General features: G+C 41.0%; 1 protein-coding gene across 5 annotated transcripts in view; it reads left to right on the top strand.

Moving 5' to 3' along the window:
* RIPOR1 (RHO family interacting cell polarization regulator 1) overlaps positions 1 to 11980 on the top strand; it is a 342616-nt gene extending 330636 nt beyond the window's left edge. For 3 of the 5 annotated variants that reach the window (XM_056527289.1, XM_056527286.1, XM_056527287.1), the window contains exons 21-22: positions 3756 to 3846; positions 10205 to 11980. In XM_056527289.1, coding sequence (XP_056383264.1) covers positions 3756 to 3846; positions 10205 to 10302 — 189 coding nt within the window. In that variant the 3' untranslated portion in view covers positions 10303 to 11980. Of the gene's footprint in view, positions 1 to 3755; positions 3847 to 3935; positions 4163 to 10204 lie in introns of those variants that run through there. The other 2 variants (XM_056527288.1, XM_056527290.1) reach the window with 2 other exon arrangements.
* Positions 11981 to 15353: the final 3373 nt, after the last annotated feature.

Raw genomic sequence — 15353 nt, 5'->3', positions numbered from 1 at the left:
GTGCCACATGAGGAATGGTAAATCTCCAACCTCATCCCTATGTATCACATTGGCTATGCTAGTCAATGTGATACTTTGGGGGGCACAGTAGAGAACACAACCATGAACTGTAGCAGATAGAGACATGCCAAAACACTTTAAAACAAAACAAAAAACTCCTGAGTAAATACAGTCAGGTCCATAAATATTGGGACATTGACCAAATTCTAACATGTTTGGCTCTATACACCACCACAATGGATTTGAAATGAAAAGAACAATATGTGCTTTAAAGGGGTACTCCACTGAAAACCTTTTTCTTTTAAATCAACTGGTGGCAGAAAGTTAAACATATTTGTAAATTACTTCTATTAAAAAATCTTAATCCTTCCAGTACTTATTAGCTGCTGAATGCTACAGAGGAAATTCCTTTCTTTTTGGAACACTGATGACATCACGAGCACAGTGCTCTCTGCTGACATCTCTGTCCATTTTAGCAACCATGCACAGCAGATGTATGCTAAGGGCAGCATGGTGGCTCAGTGGTTAGCACTGCTGCCTTGCAGTGCTGGGGACTTGGGTTCAAATCCCACTAAGGACAACAATAAATAAAGCGTTATTATTATTATTATTATTATAACGTCAGCAGAGAGAACTGTGCTCGTGATGTCATCAAAGAGCATTTCAAAAAGAAAATAATTTCCTCTGTAGTATTCAGAAGCTAATCAGTACAGGAAGGATTAAGATTTTTTAATAGAAGTAATTTACAAATATGTTTAACTTTCTGCCACCAGTTGATTTAAAAGTAAAAAGGTTTTCACCGGAGTACCCCTTTAACTCCAGACGGTCAGATTTAATTTGAGGGTATTTACTTCCAAATCAGGTGAACGGTATAGGAATTACAACAGTTTGCAAATGTGCATCCCACTTGTCAAGGGACCAAATGTAATGGGACAGAATAATAATCAAACTTCCAATTTTTAATACTTGATTGCAAATCCTTTGCAGTCAATTGCAGCCTGAAGTCTGGAACGCATAGACATCAGCAGACATTGCTGGGTTTCATCCCTGGTGATGCTCTGCCAGGCCTCTACTGCAACTGTCTTCAGTTCCTTCTTTTTCTTGGGGCATTTTCCTTTCAGTTTTGTCTTCAGAAAGTGAAATGCATGCTCAATCGGATTCAGGTCAGGTGATTGACTTGGCCATTGCATAACATTTCACTTATTTCCCTTAAAAACTCTTTGGTTGCTTTTGCAGTATGCTTTGGGTCATTGTCCATCTGCACTGTGAAGCGCCGTCCAATGAGTTCTGAAGCATTTTGCTGAATGAGTAGATAATATTGCCTGAAACACTTCAGAATTCATCCTGCTGCCTTTGTCAGCAGTCACATCATCAATAAATACAAGAGAACCAGTTCCGTTGGCAGCCATACATGCCCACTATGCCATGACACGACCACCACCATGCTTCACTGATGAGGTTTTATGCTTAGGATCATGTTCCTTTCCTTCTCCATACTCTTCTCTTCCCATCACTCTGGTACAAGTTGATCTTGGTCTCATCTGTTCATAGGATGTTGTTCCAGAACTGTGAAGGTTTTTTTAGATGTCGTTTGGCAAACTCTAATCTGGCCTTCTTGTTTTTGAGGCTCACCAATGGTTTCCATCTTGTGGTGAACGCTCTGTATTCACTCTGGTGAAGCCTTTTCTTGATGGTTGACTTTGACACACATACACTTACCTCCTGGAGAGTGTTCTTCATCTGGCCAACTTTTGTGAAGGGGGTTTTCTTCACCAGGGAAAATTCTTCAGTCATCCTCCACAGTTGTTTTCCTTGGTCTTTTGGCGTTGCTGAGCTCACCGGTGCGTTCCTTCTTTTTAAGAATAGTCAGGTAAAGCAATGTTTTCCAGCTCACTCCTGCATGTGCGCCTGGACTAAATTTGGACACATCCACATAGTATGCAAAAGGAAGAGAATGTCCAGCGCTGACTTGTGAATAAGGGACTTCTTTATTGGAACATAATAGTTGCCATAGGTAACAACAAAGATTCAAGTATCATGACTCGTTTTGGCCCTTGGTCATACCTGACTAAGCGTCAATCTATTTTACTTGAATCTTTGTTGTTTCCTATGGCAACTATTATGTTCCAATAAAGAAATCCTTTTTTCACGAGTCAGCGCTGGACATTCTTTTCCTTTTGCATTCTTTTTAAGAATGTTCCAAACAGTTGTTTTGGCCACGTCTAATGTTTTGGCTATTTCTCTGATGGGTTTGTTTTGTTTTTTCAGCCTAATGATGGCTTGCTTCACTGATAGTGACAGCTCTTTGGATCTCATCTTGAGAGTTGACAGCAACATATTCCAAATGCAAATAACACACTTGAAGTGAACTCTGGACCTTTTATCTGCTCATTGTAATTGGGATAATGAGGGAATAACACACACCTGGCCATGGAACAGCTGAGAAGCCAATTGTCCCATTACTTTTGGTCCCTTAACAAGTGGGATGCACATATGCAAACTGTTGTAATTCCTATACTGTTCACCTGATTTGGATGTAAATACCCTCAAATTAAAGCTGACAGTCTGGAGTTAAAGCACATCTTGTTCGTTTTATCTCATATCCATTGTGGTGGTGTATAATGCCAAAAATGTTAGAATTGTGTCGATGTCCCAATATTTATGGACCTGACTGTATATGATTTTCCTGACACCTGGTTGGTTGTAAGGGATAGAGCTTAATGGGATAGAGCTTAATGTTGCAGTGTAAATTAAGTGCATCTGACATTAGACAAACCGTGGTAAACTAATGTCATTCTCCACTGTTAGCATTTCCTTTTCTCTACCGACATGCAGAAAATGCATGCTCAGCCAGTCGGTGGCCAAAGCAGATCGTCGTTGCTTATCTTTACCTCCCCTGGTAAAACTGCTCTGCAGATGATGTTCTGAACACATTTCAGGCAGTTTACACTTCACAGCCAGTGTAGTGTGCTCAGATTGTCATCAGCCGAGCAGGGAAAGCTACTTAACCAGGGGATGTAAGTGGAAACAGCAGAGTGCTAGAGTGGTGGCGATGGACTTAGTAAGCAGAAGACAGGTAAAGCATAGTGTATTAAATATAAATAACCATAATCAAAATTTCTTCTATGGCATTCTTTGCTCCCCAAGAGCTAGTTTTGTTTTTCACATTTGAGCCAATCCTTTGGGAGGCCACTTTAAGTATGTGCAACAATAGCATAATCTCTGAATTTGTTAGTTTTACTTTTGTTATATTAGTACAATAATAGAAAAACCATATAGGGTATCGTTTTAATCGCATTGACCTACAGAAAAGAGAACCTGACATTAGTGCATTATATAAAAGTGCATATAAAAATAAAATAAAAAACACCCAAAGTTTGCACAATTGCGGTTTGCGTTTTGCCCCCCCCCCCCCCCACACACACACACACAAATATTATTTTTATTTTTTTGTTTTGACATACATTATATGGTAAAATAAAATGTCAATAGAAAGTAAAACTGGTTGCACAAAAACCGGCCTGCAGAATAAAATAAATAAATAAAAATAAGGGTTATGGCTCTTAAAAGGGGAAGAGAAAAAAATAAAAATAAAAATTGGCTGTGTTCTTAAGGGGTTAAGTCTGTTAACCCCTAAAGGAGATAACTAATTTTATCTTTTTCACCTGAGTTATGCGCCAACTACCATATTTATTTGAAGTGTGTGTGTGTGTATAGACGTATTTAAAAAATCATTATTATTTCTGTATCCATAGGCCAAAGAAAGCATAGAACAACTTGTTTACTTGTGCCAAACAGACAAGGAGGAAGTAAAAGTGGCTGCCAAACACAGTCTGATACTTTTTGGTAAGTTAAAGTTTTTTTTTCTTTTTTAATCAAAACATTTGTGGTCCTGTAAAATAACTAAATATATGTGGATCCTATTTTATTTACAGGATGAACATCTTGGGAAAATAAAAATGTTCCAATACAGAATTGTAAAATGTTCTTTATGATGTGTGTTCTTTATTACTGGTGTGCTTATCAGAGGTGAATCTCCTTTTCATTATGGTGAGAAATAGGAAATAATCCAAAACTTGTACTGTTGTTGACCAGACAATTTTTTGTACAGCTGACATTTTTAGTTGGTTACCCTGTTATACCTGGTGCAGGACTGAAGAGGAAGTGCATTACTTAGAGGAAGTGCATTACATAGAGGAAGTGCATTACATAGAGGAAGTGCATTACATAGAGGAAGTGCATTACATAGAGGAAGTGCATTACATAGAGGAAGTGCATTACTTAGAGGAAGTGCATTACTTAGAGGAAGTGCATTACTTAGGGCTTATTTTCTGACAATCATGTAATCTTTTTGTTGCAGTATGAGGGCTTTTTGTGAGACAAGTGTCAGCTTTGCATACAGATGTAGCGCCCTTTTACAGACTTCTGCAGGACTTTATCACATTAGCAGAGCAGGCTGTGGTTCTTAGCAGGCCATCAGCAAAAAAGGTGAGGAGCAATGCATAAAGTACTGTATGCATCTCTGCTCACTACTGTATGGTACATTTGCCAGGCTGGAAAACCTCTTGGATGCCTTTTGTTTTTTAACTCATGGATGTTCCAATGTGGGAATTGTATTTGCAGTTGTAATTTTAATTTTTTATTTTTTTAAGAAACATTCTGGTATTTTTTTTTTGTGTTGCCTATATAGTGCAGCATATGCCTTAAAGGGGTATTCCAGGAAAAAACTTGAGATATATATATCTCAACTGGCTTCCAGAAAGTTAAACAGATTTGTAAATTACTTCTATTAAAAAATCTTAATCCTTCCAGTAGTTATCAGCTGCTGAAGTTTTTCTTTCCTTTCTGACAACAGTGCTCTCTGCTGACACCTCTGCTTGTCTCAGGAACTGTTTAAAGCATTAGAGGTTTGCTATGGGGATTTGCTCCTATTCTGGACAGTTCCTGAGACAAGCAGAGGTGTCAGAAGAGAGCACTGTTGTCAGACAGAAAAGTACAACTCAACTTCAGCAGCTGATTACTGCTGCAAGGAATTAGATTTTTTAATAGAAGGAATTTACAAATTAGTAGAAAAGGAGTTGATCGGCTCACCCGAGCCCCCAGTGCACGGCAATTCTCAAGACAAGCAGCACAATAGAAGAATGTAGACAGCACATAAAATCCGGAGTTTGATATCTCATTAAAAGCTCCATAGAAAGGCAGGTAGGGGAGTACATCAGGCAATATCACGTACAGTTTCCAGCTTGAAGATGGGTCCCTTCACGCCAACGCGTTTCGGGTCAAGGACCCTTAATCATGACATGTCTATTGTGCTAATTTACAAATCTGTTTAACTTTCTGGAGCCAGTTGATATAAAAAATAAAAAAAAAGTTTTCCTGGAATACCACTTTAATAAGTGACTAAAGCAGTGGTCCTTGTGTATGCCTTGTGCTTACCTCTTTTAGCTGATATGGCAGGCTTGAGTTGATATCCATGTTGGATGTAAATAGATCAGTAAAATCCCTTGCTCATGCTGCCTACCTTTTCAATAAATCCTCTGGCTTTTTCCAGATTGGGTGGGGTCTTTGATCATTGCACCTGATCATCTTATTAACCTGCAAGTTCTTGAGTTTATCCAGGTGAACTCATTTGACTCATAAGTGGGTTGGTGTTAGTTCACACTACATGCAATTTGGATGGGTTTTCTTATTCATAGTGTGTTTTTTTTAGAACAGTATTGTCATTTGGCAAAAGTGATATCACCTATAATCACAATTAAGGTGTTTTATGAAGATCTGAAGATCATGTATGCTGGTTTTTACTGCAATTTTCCAAGATCACAATAAAAATGTGTTACCACAGCCACGGGAAATATAACAAATAGAGATAGCAAATGCAACTGGGAGTGGAGCTATCTAAAAGCTAGTAGGATAGGATCAGGTAGGTGACGATATCCTGCAGTTCATTGGAAGTCAGCTGACCCAGAACTGACATCCTGCTCTGCCACATGAAGCACTGGGAGGTTTGGAGAGTCAGACTGGTGACCTCATTACCAGGTTACTGTAATAAAACACACAGATGCACACGTTAGAGGCCTTAATAATATCTATCCATCTGATTTCTATTAATGTTCTCCCCCATCACAGCTAATGACTAGTTTTGTTTTTTTTCTTTTCTCAGTAAAATGTGAGACCAGCATTGAAAGTATTTCCAATTTGTAACTCTGAATTATTTATTTATTTTTTCATTTTTCCAAAATGTTCCACTTTTTTTTAAAGAAAAGTTTTTTTTCACCATGGCTCCAAAACATCAGAAAATTTTACACATCTAATTCCAACAAATTAGACTCTGTGCCATTATTGACATAAGTAGATGTATGCTTTAAAGGACATCTTTCATCAAAAAACTTTTGATATATTATAGATTAATGTATGCAGAACAACTTTCCAATAGCATGTTATTAAAAAATATGCTTCTTTCTATTTAATTTTCCACTATGAAAAAATGACCACTACGGGCCTCCCTACCAGTCCATGCCGCAAGTCTTTTTATTATAGATTTTAGACTCATGCAGGAGTCCTAAATCTCAAACCTGCCAGGGAGCAGTGCTGAGCTTGTCTGTGTCCTGGCTGCAGTCCGAGATTTAGGACTGCAACATGAAACTGAAATCTATTTTAAAAAAAAATAAGGCTTGCAGCCAGGACTGGTAGGGAGGCCCCTAGTGGTCATTTTTTCAAAGTGGAAAATTAAATAGAAAGAAGCATATTTTTTTGATAACATGCTATTGGAAAGTTGTTCTGCATACATTAATCTATAATATATCAAAAGTTTTTTTGATCAGAAGTACTCTTCAAAAAAAAAAATGCAGTCTGAAAGGTGATCTGGGAACTGGGAGGTCTAGTGAAGCAACAGAAATGCATGCCTCTACATAATTTTGGCACATCCATGACTGTGTGCCACACAGAAGTCCATGAGCTGGTGTAGATTTTCACTTTAATTAACATGGCATGGGTTATAGTAAATTTGTCTGTGCACATGAGGCCACTACTTGCTAAACTCCAATCAAATTTTTTTTTCTAGAAGAAAACTAGCATACCGTATTTTTCGCCCTAAAGGACACACCGGCGTATAAGACGCACCCTATCTTTAGGTTCAAAATCTAAAAAATTAAAGATTTTGAACCCAATAGTGGTCTTCAACCTGCGGACCTCCAGATGTTGCAAAACTACAACTCCCAGCATGCAGGGAGTTGTAGTTTTGCAACATCTGGAGGTCCGCAGATTGAAGACCACTGCATAGGAGGTAGTACTCGCGTGTCCCCGCCGCTCCGGACCCGTCACCGCTGCCCTGGATGTCGCTCCATCGCTGTCGCCGTGTCCCCGTTGCTCCGGAACGTCTCTGCTGCCGGCCGGGTATCCTCGCTCTCCATCGCCATCATCACGTTGTTACGCACGCCGACGCACGTACGCGACGATGTGATGACGAGGAAGGAAAGCGCCGGCCATACAGGGGATCCCTGAACGGAGAAGGCACCGAGGAGGCAGGTAAGGTCCCTCCCGGTGTCCTGTAAGCACTAACCCGGCTATTCAGTCGGGCTGTTCGGGACCGCCACGGTGAAATTGCGGCGGTCCCGAACAGCCCGACTGAACAGCCGGGTTAGTGTCACTTTCCCTTCAGACGCGGCGGTCAGCTTTGATTGCCGCGTCTGAAGGGTTAATACAGGGCATCACCGCGATCGGTGATGTCCTGTATTAGCCGCGGGTCCCGGCCGTTGATGGCCGCAGGGACCGCCGCGATAGGGGTGAATTCGCCGTATAAGACGCACCGACTTTTTCCCCCCAGTTTTGGGGAAGAAAAAGTGCGTCTTATACGGCGAAAAATACGGTACATCCCCCAATGTGTCTACTGTAAGGTTCGACAAACCTGAATATAATGTTGATTCCTTTAGTCTTGTAACCGTGATTAAACTGTCATACCAGACTTATCTGGGGAATGGGGACAAGTTTTACAGGACTAAATGGATCTTATATTATATTTGGGTAGTCAACTAGTAACTAGGGATGTAAGAAAAAATCGATTCTCGCGATAATCGCGATTTTTCATTTGCCGATACAGAATCGATTCAAAATATTTTTGAATCGATTCTTTTAGGGATGTGGAATTTTTAATAAAACGCACTTTTCTTACCTGCCAACGAGCCCCCGGAGCTCCGGTACAGGTGTTGGGTCCCCGGGCTGTATTCTTCTTACTTCCTGTTAGTCCGGCACGTCACATGGAGCTTCAGCCTATCACCAGCCGCAGCGATGTCCCGCCTCCGCTGGTGATAGGCTGAAGCTCCATGTGACGTGCCGGACTAACAGGAAGTAAGAAGAATACAGCCCGGGGACCCAACACCTGTACCGGAGCTCCGGGGGCTCGTTGGCAGGTAAGATAAAGTGCGTTTTATTTTATTTTGCAGCACCGGAGTACTAGATCGCCGCTGTCAAAGCTGACAGCGGCGTCTATTGGGATCTATGAATGCTCCCAGGTGGGCGATATATCGCGATGTATCGTCACCTAGACGGTATCGCGATATATCGCGATATATCGAATCGCCACACTGGTATCGCGATTCGAATCGAATCGCCAAATTCTTGGCGATTCACACCCCTACTAGTAACATGTTCGCAGTCCACGCAATAGAGGCTAGTGGTCTGGCAATACATCTACTGTCACTATCTACACTTTTCTCAGACACCTGTGCTTCACCTCCACATTGCTCTGCCATTTGTGTTTTAATTTATCCATTTAAAGAAGAGTAAAAGTAATAGCGGCATCAGTCGTGAAATCTCTGTTACTTTATTGCAAGATAGTGCACATTAATACAAGCAGCGGGGGTAGCAGACAAACTGGGGCATTCCTGGGACAGAGGTTTTGTGCGTCCTTTACTCACCTCCTAGTGCTGGCTCGAGGAAGTACATGTGGACACACACAACTGCTATGCCAGGAGCACCCCTGTTTGTCTACTGCTTGTATCGATTTTGCAATAACATAAGCGTTCAGGACTGATGCGGGTCACTATTGCTTTTATTATTCTCTGAATGGATAGTAACACATTTGGCCCCTTGTAAGTTTTTGTGGGACTGAAAAGCGCAAACAGCCAGGCTTTTCAGTCTCGACAAATAATTATAGAAAATGAGCCAAACATGCCACAAGTTGACTGCGTTTGGCACATTTTACTCTGTGGCCTGCTATGGGTATGCCACAGTATACATCTGCATCCTTTTTTGACAGGTTGCCAACATATACACTAAATATTCAGGACAACCGTAATGGGAACCTAGCCTATAACATTTTCTTGCTCTTACTGTTTTTCTCCACTGCCTCTAGCGAGCTGGCAGAGCAATCTACAGCAAAAGGAATGAGATATGCTAAGCAGCCCCTCACAGTTCAGCAGGGAGTTGCTTCTACATTACAGAAGCAGTAAAAGGAGAGGAGATGAGCTGCAGCTTCTTTATGTGAAACTGTGTGACCGTGCAGGGAAAGCTGAGGGGATAAAAAGCTACATACCGGATAAGAATGTTGTGGAATGAATAGGAAGGGCAGCAAAGTGCAAAAACACATAAGTGCATTTATTTTTTATTTTTACTGAAGCCTAGTAAAATATCTGGATATTGAAATGTTATGAACAAAGACGGACTTTATAATCAACTTTGCCAGAATTTTTTATACCTTGATGTCCTAAAAAGGATACATTGTTTGCCTAGAGATCACAGTACGTACGGACTTTTCCTTCTAGCTGTATATAAATAATTCTGTTGTAGCTTTTTTCTGTAAGCCATTGTGTCTGTGAACATTTCTTAAAGGGGTACTCCGCTCTCAGCATTTGGAACAAACTGTTCCGAACGCTGGAGCTGGCGCAGCGAGCTCGTGACCTCATAGTCCCGCCCCCCTCATGATGTCTCGCCCCCTCAATGCAAGTCGATGGGAGGGGGCGTGACAACCATTATGCCCCCTCCCATAGACTTGCATTGAGGGGGGGGTGTGTGTAATGAGGGGGCGGGGCTATGGAGTCACAGGCTTCCTGCTCCAGCGTTCGGAACAATTTGTTCCAAACGCTGAGCAGCGAAGTATCCCTTTAAGGACTGAATGTATTTATCACTATTAGAGGTGAAAATTATTAATTATGGTCAAAGTATAGTGTCTTGTGTTTCAGTTTTGTTGTTGTTTTGCATTTTAACATAGGAGAAGATGGTAAAACTGCTTGCCGGCATTTGGAGGAAACTCTAGGAAATCTGCCTCGACTTTTTTCACCTGGAGCAATGGCAAGCACAGCATTCTAAGCCAGGCCCTACATTTGGGATATTCTGTAGACCCTACTAGAAGAAAAAAAAGGCACATGAAAGGAATTTCTCAAGATGTGAGAAGGTGTACATGACAGTATTACTAAGTTTTTTTTTTTTTTTTCTACTGTGGACAGCTGTGTGGTAGATGCTGATGGAAAGCTTTATTAAAATGACCTACCTCGGACAATTCCAATGTTTTATGAAGCTTAAGAGCAAGAGAACAAAGCAAGATGTGTAATGAGCATCAACTACTACTTAATGTTCCAATATACAACCCATGTGTTCCTTTGTGTGGAATAATGCAATATGCAATCAGAGAGCTTGCAACATGGAAAGGCGCCTGCTCAGTGATGTTTAAATGTAGATTTTATTAATGTATATGGCATAAAACTTCAGTCTCATTCTGTAAAGATCTGCCATGCATGCATGCACGCATTGCAGTACACATGTAAGTATATTAGCCTGCAGTATAAGTGGCCACTATTATTTTTGTAAGGAATGCCACCAGCCCATGTGCAGTGGTTCTTTAAACTGAATTCTATATTTTTGTTTTTAATAGGCAATACCACGAGGAAAATGGATTGACAGAAATCTCCTTTCCAGTGATATTCAGACTTTATTTATATCGATAAATTTGTCTTATGATTTTTTTTTTTATAATACTACCAGTCTTTATCACAGTTATAAAATGACAGTGCCATGTTTTTGTCTAACATTCTGCTTTAGATTTATAAATGGGATATCAATCTGCTGACACTCTTGATTAGAATATATATAGAATATTTTTTTATTCTTTAATTCGCCCCTTTTAAATAAGTTAAAAAAAAAAAATTGGTAAAGTGTCATTGACATTTAAAACAACCTTTGACATGCCCAGACCATTGTACGCTACAGGCCTGTGAAATTATAAGCGCCACACGCCGGCCAGAAGGTGCACCCTTTTATGCTGCTCCGACTATTGGAGAGAAAAGGTCTGGGTTGATTGACAGCCTGGAAATGAGACACGCGCTACTGTGCACTCCACTCAGCTGTAACTCATATTCACTGCCATCTCAACTTTATTTTAAAGTTGTTTTAAATGACAGTAACACTTTAAGTCTAAAAGCAAAAGTGCTGGTAAGGCTGCCATGCTATCAGAAATAATAAAGCTAAAGCCTTCCAAATGGTGTTTAATAGTTAAATGAATGGGCACAACCATCCCTCTGAATACTCCTAATGACTTACATTGCACAGTATATCATTTTCCACACATTAAGAGTGTTTTTGTATGTTGTTTGCTTTTTAAGCAAAGTAAATACAGTGTGTCACTTTTAAATTTTTAATCCAAACCTAAAAGGAAATCCTTACATAGTTTTCTTATTGGACAATTCTGCGTATTTAATAAAAAAAACATATGTATATATGAAGATGTGTCTTGGGTGCAGCAAAATAATGTATTTTTCATGTTTAAATTAGTATTTTAACTTATCTTTTCTCCTAGGCTTTGCCTAACAGTTGAATAAACCTAAAATGCCTAGAAAAGCTTACAGGCCTGGCCCTCATGGCGCATGTTGTGCTGTGTTGTACCTCAGAGGTGCCATCTTCTTGTAAATTATTCTATTCAGACACAATGCTAAGACTTGGAATGCACAAGAAGGAGACATGCACAGAAAATATGGAAAAGGTCTATGCATTTTCCTATACAAAATGAATAAAAAAAGGTAACCAAAGAGAGCAGGGATTTATATACATGTGTGTGTGTGTGTGAAACTAGTCGCATACATTAGTGTGATTTTGGCCCACAAAATACTTCAAATCTTAAAGGTTCTGTAGGCTTCTTCTATGAATCATGATCTTCAGTTCTTTCCATATACTCTGCTCAAAAAAATAAAGGGAACACTTAAACAACACAATGTAACTCCAAGTCAATCACACTTCTGCGAAATCACACTGTCCACTCAGGAAGCAACACTGATTGACAATCAATTTCACATGCTGTTGTGCAAATGGAACAGACAACAGGTGGAAGTTGTAGGCAATTAGCAAGACACCCCCAATAAAGGTGTGGTTCTGCAGGTGGTGACCAAAGACCACTTCTCATTTCCGATGCTTCCTGCTGATATTTTGGTCACTTTTGAATGCTGGCGGTGCTTTCACTCTAGCAAGAGACTGAGTCTACAGCTCGCACAAGTGGCTCAGGTAGTGCAGCTCATCCAGGATGACACATCAATGCAAGCTGTAGCAAGAAGGTTTTCTGTGTCTTCACACTGAGCCCATGTGACAGAGTCTGGAGATGCGTGGAGAACTTTCTGCTGTCTGCAACATCCTCCAGCATGACCGGTTTGGCGGTGGGTCAGTAATGGTGTGGGGTGGCATTTTTTTGGGGGGCCGCACAGCCCTCCATGTGCTTGCCAGAGGTAGCCTGACTGCCATTAGGTACTGAGATGAGATCCTCAGACCCCTTGTGAGACCATATGCTGGTGCAGCAGTTGGCCCTGGGTTCCTCCTAATGCAAGACAAGGCTGGACCTCATGTGGCTGGAGTGTGTCAGCAGTTCCTGCAAGAGGAAGGCATTGATGCTATGGACTGGCCCGCCCATTCCCCATACCTGAATCTGATTGAGCACATCTGAGACATCATGTCTCGCTCCATCCACCAACGCCATGTTGCACCCTTGACTGTCCCGGAGTTGGCAGATGCTTTAGTCCAGGTCTGAGAGGACATTCCTCAGGAGACCATCCGCCACCTCTTACGGAGAATGCCCAGGCATTGTAGGGAGGTCATACGGGCACGTGGCCACACACACTACTGAGCCTCATTTTGACTTGTTTTAAGGACATAACATCAAAGTTGGATCAGCCTGTAGAGTGGTGTTCCACTTTGATTTTGAGTGTGACTCCATATCCAGACCTCCATGGGTTGATAAATTTGATTTTTATTGATCGTTTTTGTGTGATTTTGTTGTCAGCACATTCAACTATGTAAAGACGAAAGTATTTCATACGATTAGTTCATTCATTCAGATCTAGTATGTGTTCTCTTTGTGATATCTTGATTTTTTTGAGGAATGTACTTTCAATGAGATTTAAAACTCAGGTGATTAGCTGTGCTATTCTAGTAGCTTTATTTTCATTATTTGAAAATACTTAAAAGTTTTGTTAGCTGTGTTTTTAGGCTCATTTAGGGAGATTTATCAAAACCTGTGCACAGGAAAAGCTAAACGGTTTGTTTGTTTTTATTTTTCAAAAAAAAAAAAAAAAAAAATCTTATTAATTGCTATAAGCAATTGGTCACCTTAACACTGTACAGGTTTTGAGAAATCTCCCCAATTTTCTTGCTGAAATATCCACTCATCTTCATTTCATCTTCATCAACCTGGTAGATGACAGCAGATTTTTGTCAAGAATGTCTCAGTAATTTTGCCCAATCATCCTTTTTTCAATTATGTAACATAGTTCATAAGATTGAAAAAAAGACCAGAGTCCATCAAGTTCAACCTATATCCCTAATGAGTCCCTACTGAGTTGATCCAGAGGAAGGCAAAAAACCTTCATACTAGAGGTAAAAATTCCTTCCCGACTCCAATTATGGCAGTCAGAATAAATCTCTGGATCAACGTTCTGTCCCTATAAATCTAATATACATAACCAGCAATGTTATTATACTCCAAAAATGCATCCAGACCCATTTTAAACTCTTACAGATCTCACCATGACCACCTCCTCAGTCAGAGAATTCCACAGTCTCACTGCTCTTACAGTAAAGAACCCCCCTCTGTGCTGGTGTAGAAACCTTCTTTCCTCCAAGACGTAGAGGATGCCCCCTTTATAATTGATATAGTCCTGGGGATAAATAGATCATGGGAGAGATCTATGTAAGGCCCCCTGATATATTTATACAGAGTTATTAGGTCTCCCCTAAGCCCTCTTTTTTCTAAACTAAATAACCCTAATTCTGATAATTTTTCTGGGTACTGTAGTCCTCCCATTCCTCGTGTTACCGCAGTTGCCCGTCCTTGAACCCTCTCCAGCTCCACTATATCTTTCTTGTACACTGGTGCCCAGTACTGTATACAGTATTCCATGTGTGGTCTGACTAGTGATTTGTACAGCGGTAGAATTATTTCCTGGCTAATGTGAAATTAGCCAGTACAATTTGCTGAAAAGCAGCCCTACACCATGATGTTTCCACCTCCAAACTTCACTGTTGGTATGTTTTTTTAGGGTGATATGCAATGCCATTTCTCCTCCAAACATGGGTGAAGATTTATCAAACCTATGTTGAGAGAATGGTGCAGTTGCCTATAGCAACAAGATTGCGTCTTTCATTTTTAAAATGCCTCTGAAAAATAAAAGCCATGTGGTTGCTATGGGCAACTGCCCCCCCCCCCCCCAAACAGTTACATCCAAACAGTTACAGTTTGCAATCATCTGACTACACTATATTCTCCAAGTAATTTACTGGCTTTTCCAAATGTTGTGCATCAAACTTAAAGGGGTACTCGGCCCCTAGACCGGAGCTCCGTGCAGCTAATGACAAGCAGGTGCAGGGGTTCCCAGCGGCAGGACACCTGCAATCAAACATCTTATCCCCTATCCTTTGGATAGGGGATAAGATGTCTAGGGGTGGAGTACCCCTTTAACCCATTCTCGCTATAGGATGTATGCATACTTCTCGGCACCCGACACGTTCGCGCGCTGGGACGAGATCAGTGGCGGGACCCGGCTGTCAATCACAGCCGGAGTCCCGCCTCAGCTTCCAGGGCCGCAATCGCGCCGGTCTCGGCAGCATTAACCCCATAGATGCCATGATCAATCCTGATCACGACATCTATGGTGTTGACAGGGGGAGCGCATTCCCCCTGTTCACAAACGGCTGCACCGCAATACGATCGCGGGTCGCCGTTGGCTGCTATGGCAGCAGGAGCTCAGATCATGACCTCCTGTCTGCCTCCTAAGGAAGCCTGTGAGATCCAGCCACAGGCTTGATCGCACAGGCTGTACTGTGCTCCAGTACAAATGTATTGCAGAATAGTATAACCTGTAAAAAATTAAATCACGCCAAAAAGT

The sequence above is a fragment of the Hyla sarda genome, chromosome 6 (genome assembly GCF_029499605.1).
Source record: "Hyla sarda isolate aHylSar1 chromosome 6, aHylSar1.hap1, whole genome shotgun sequence".
Lineage (NCBI taxonomy): Eukaryota > Metazoa > Chordata > Amphibia > Anura > Hylidae > Hyla > Hyla sarda.
Note: the sequence above shows the minus strand (reverse complement) of the source record. Positions and strands in the feature narration are given on the sequence as shown.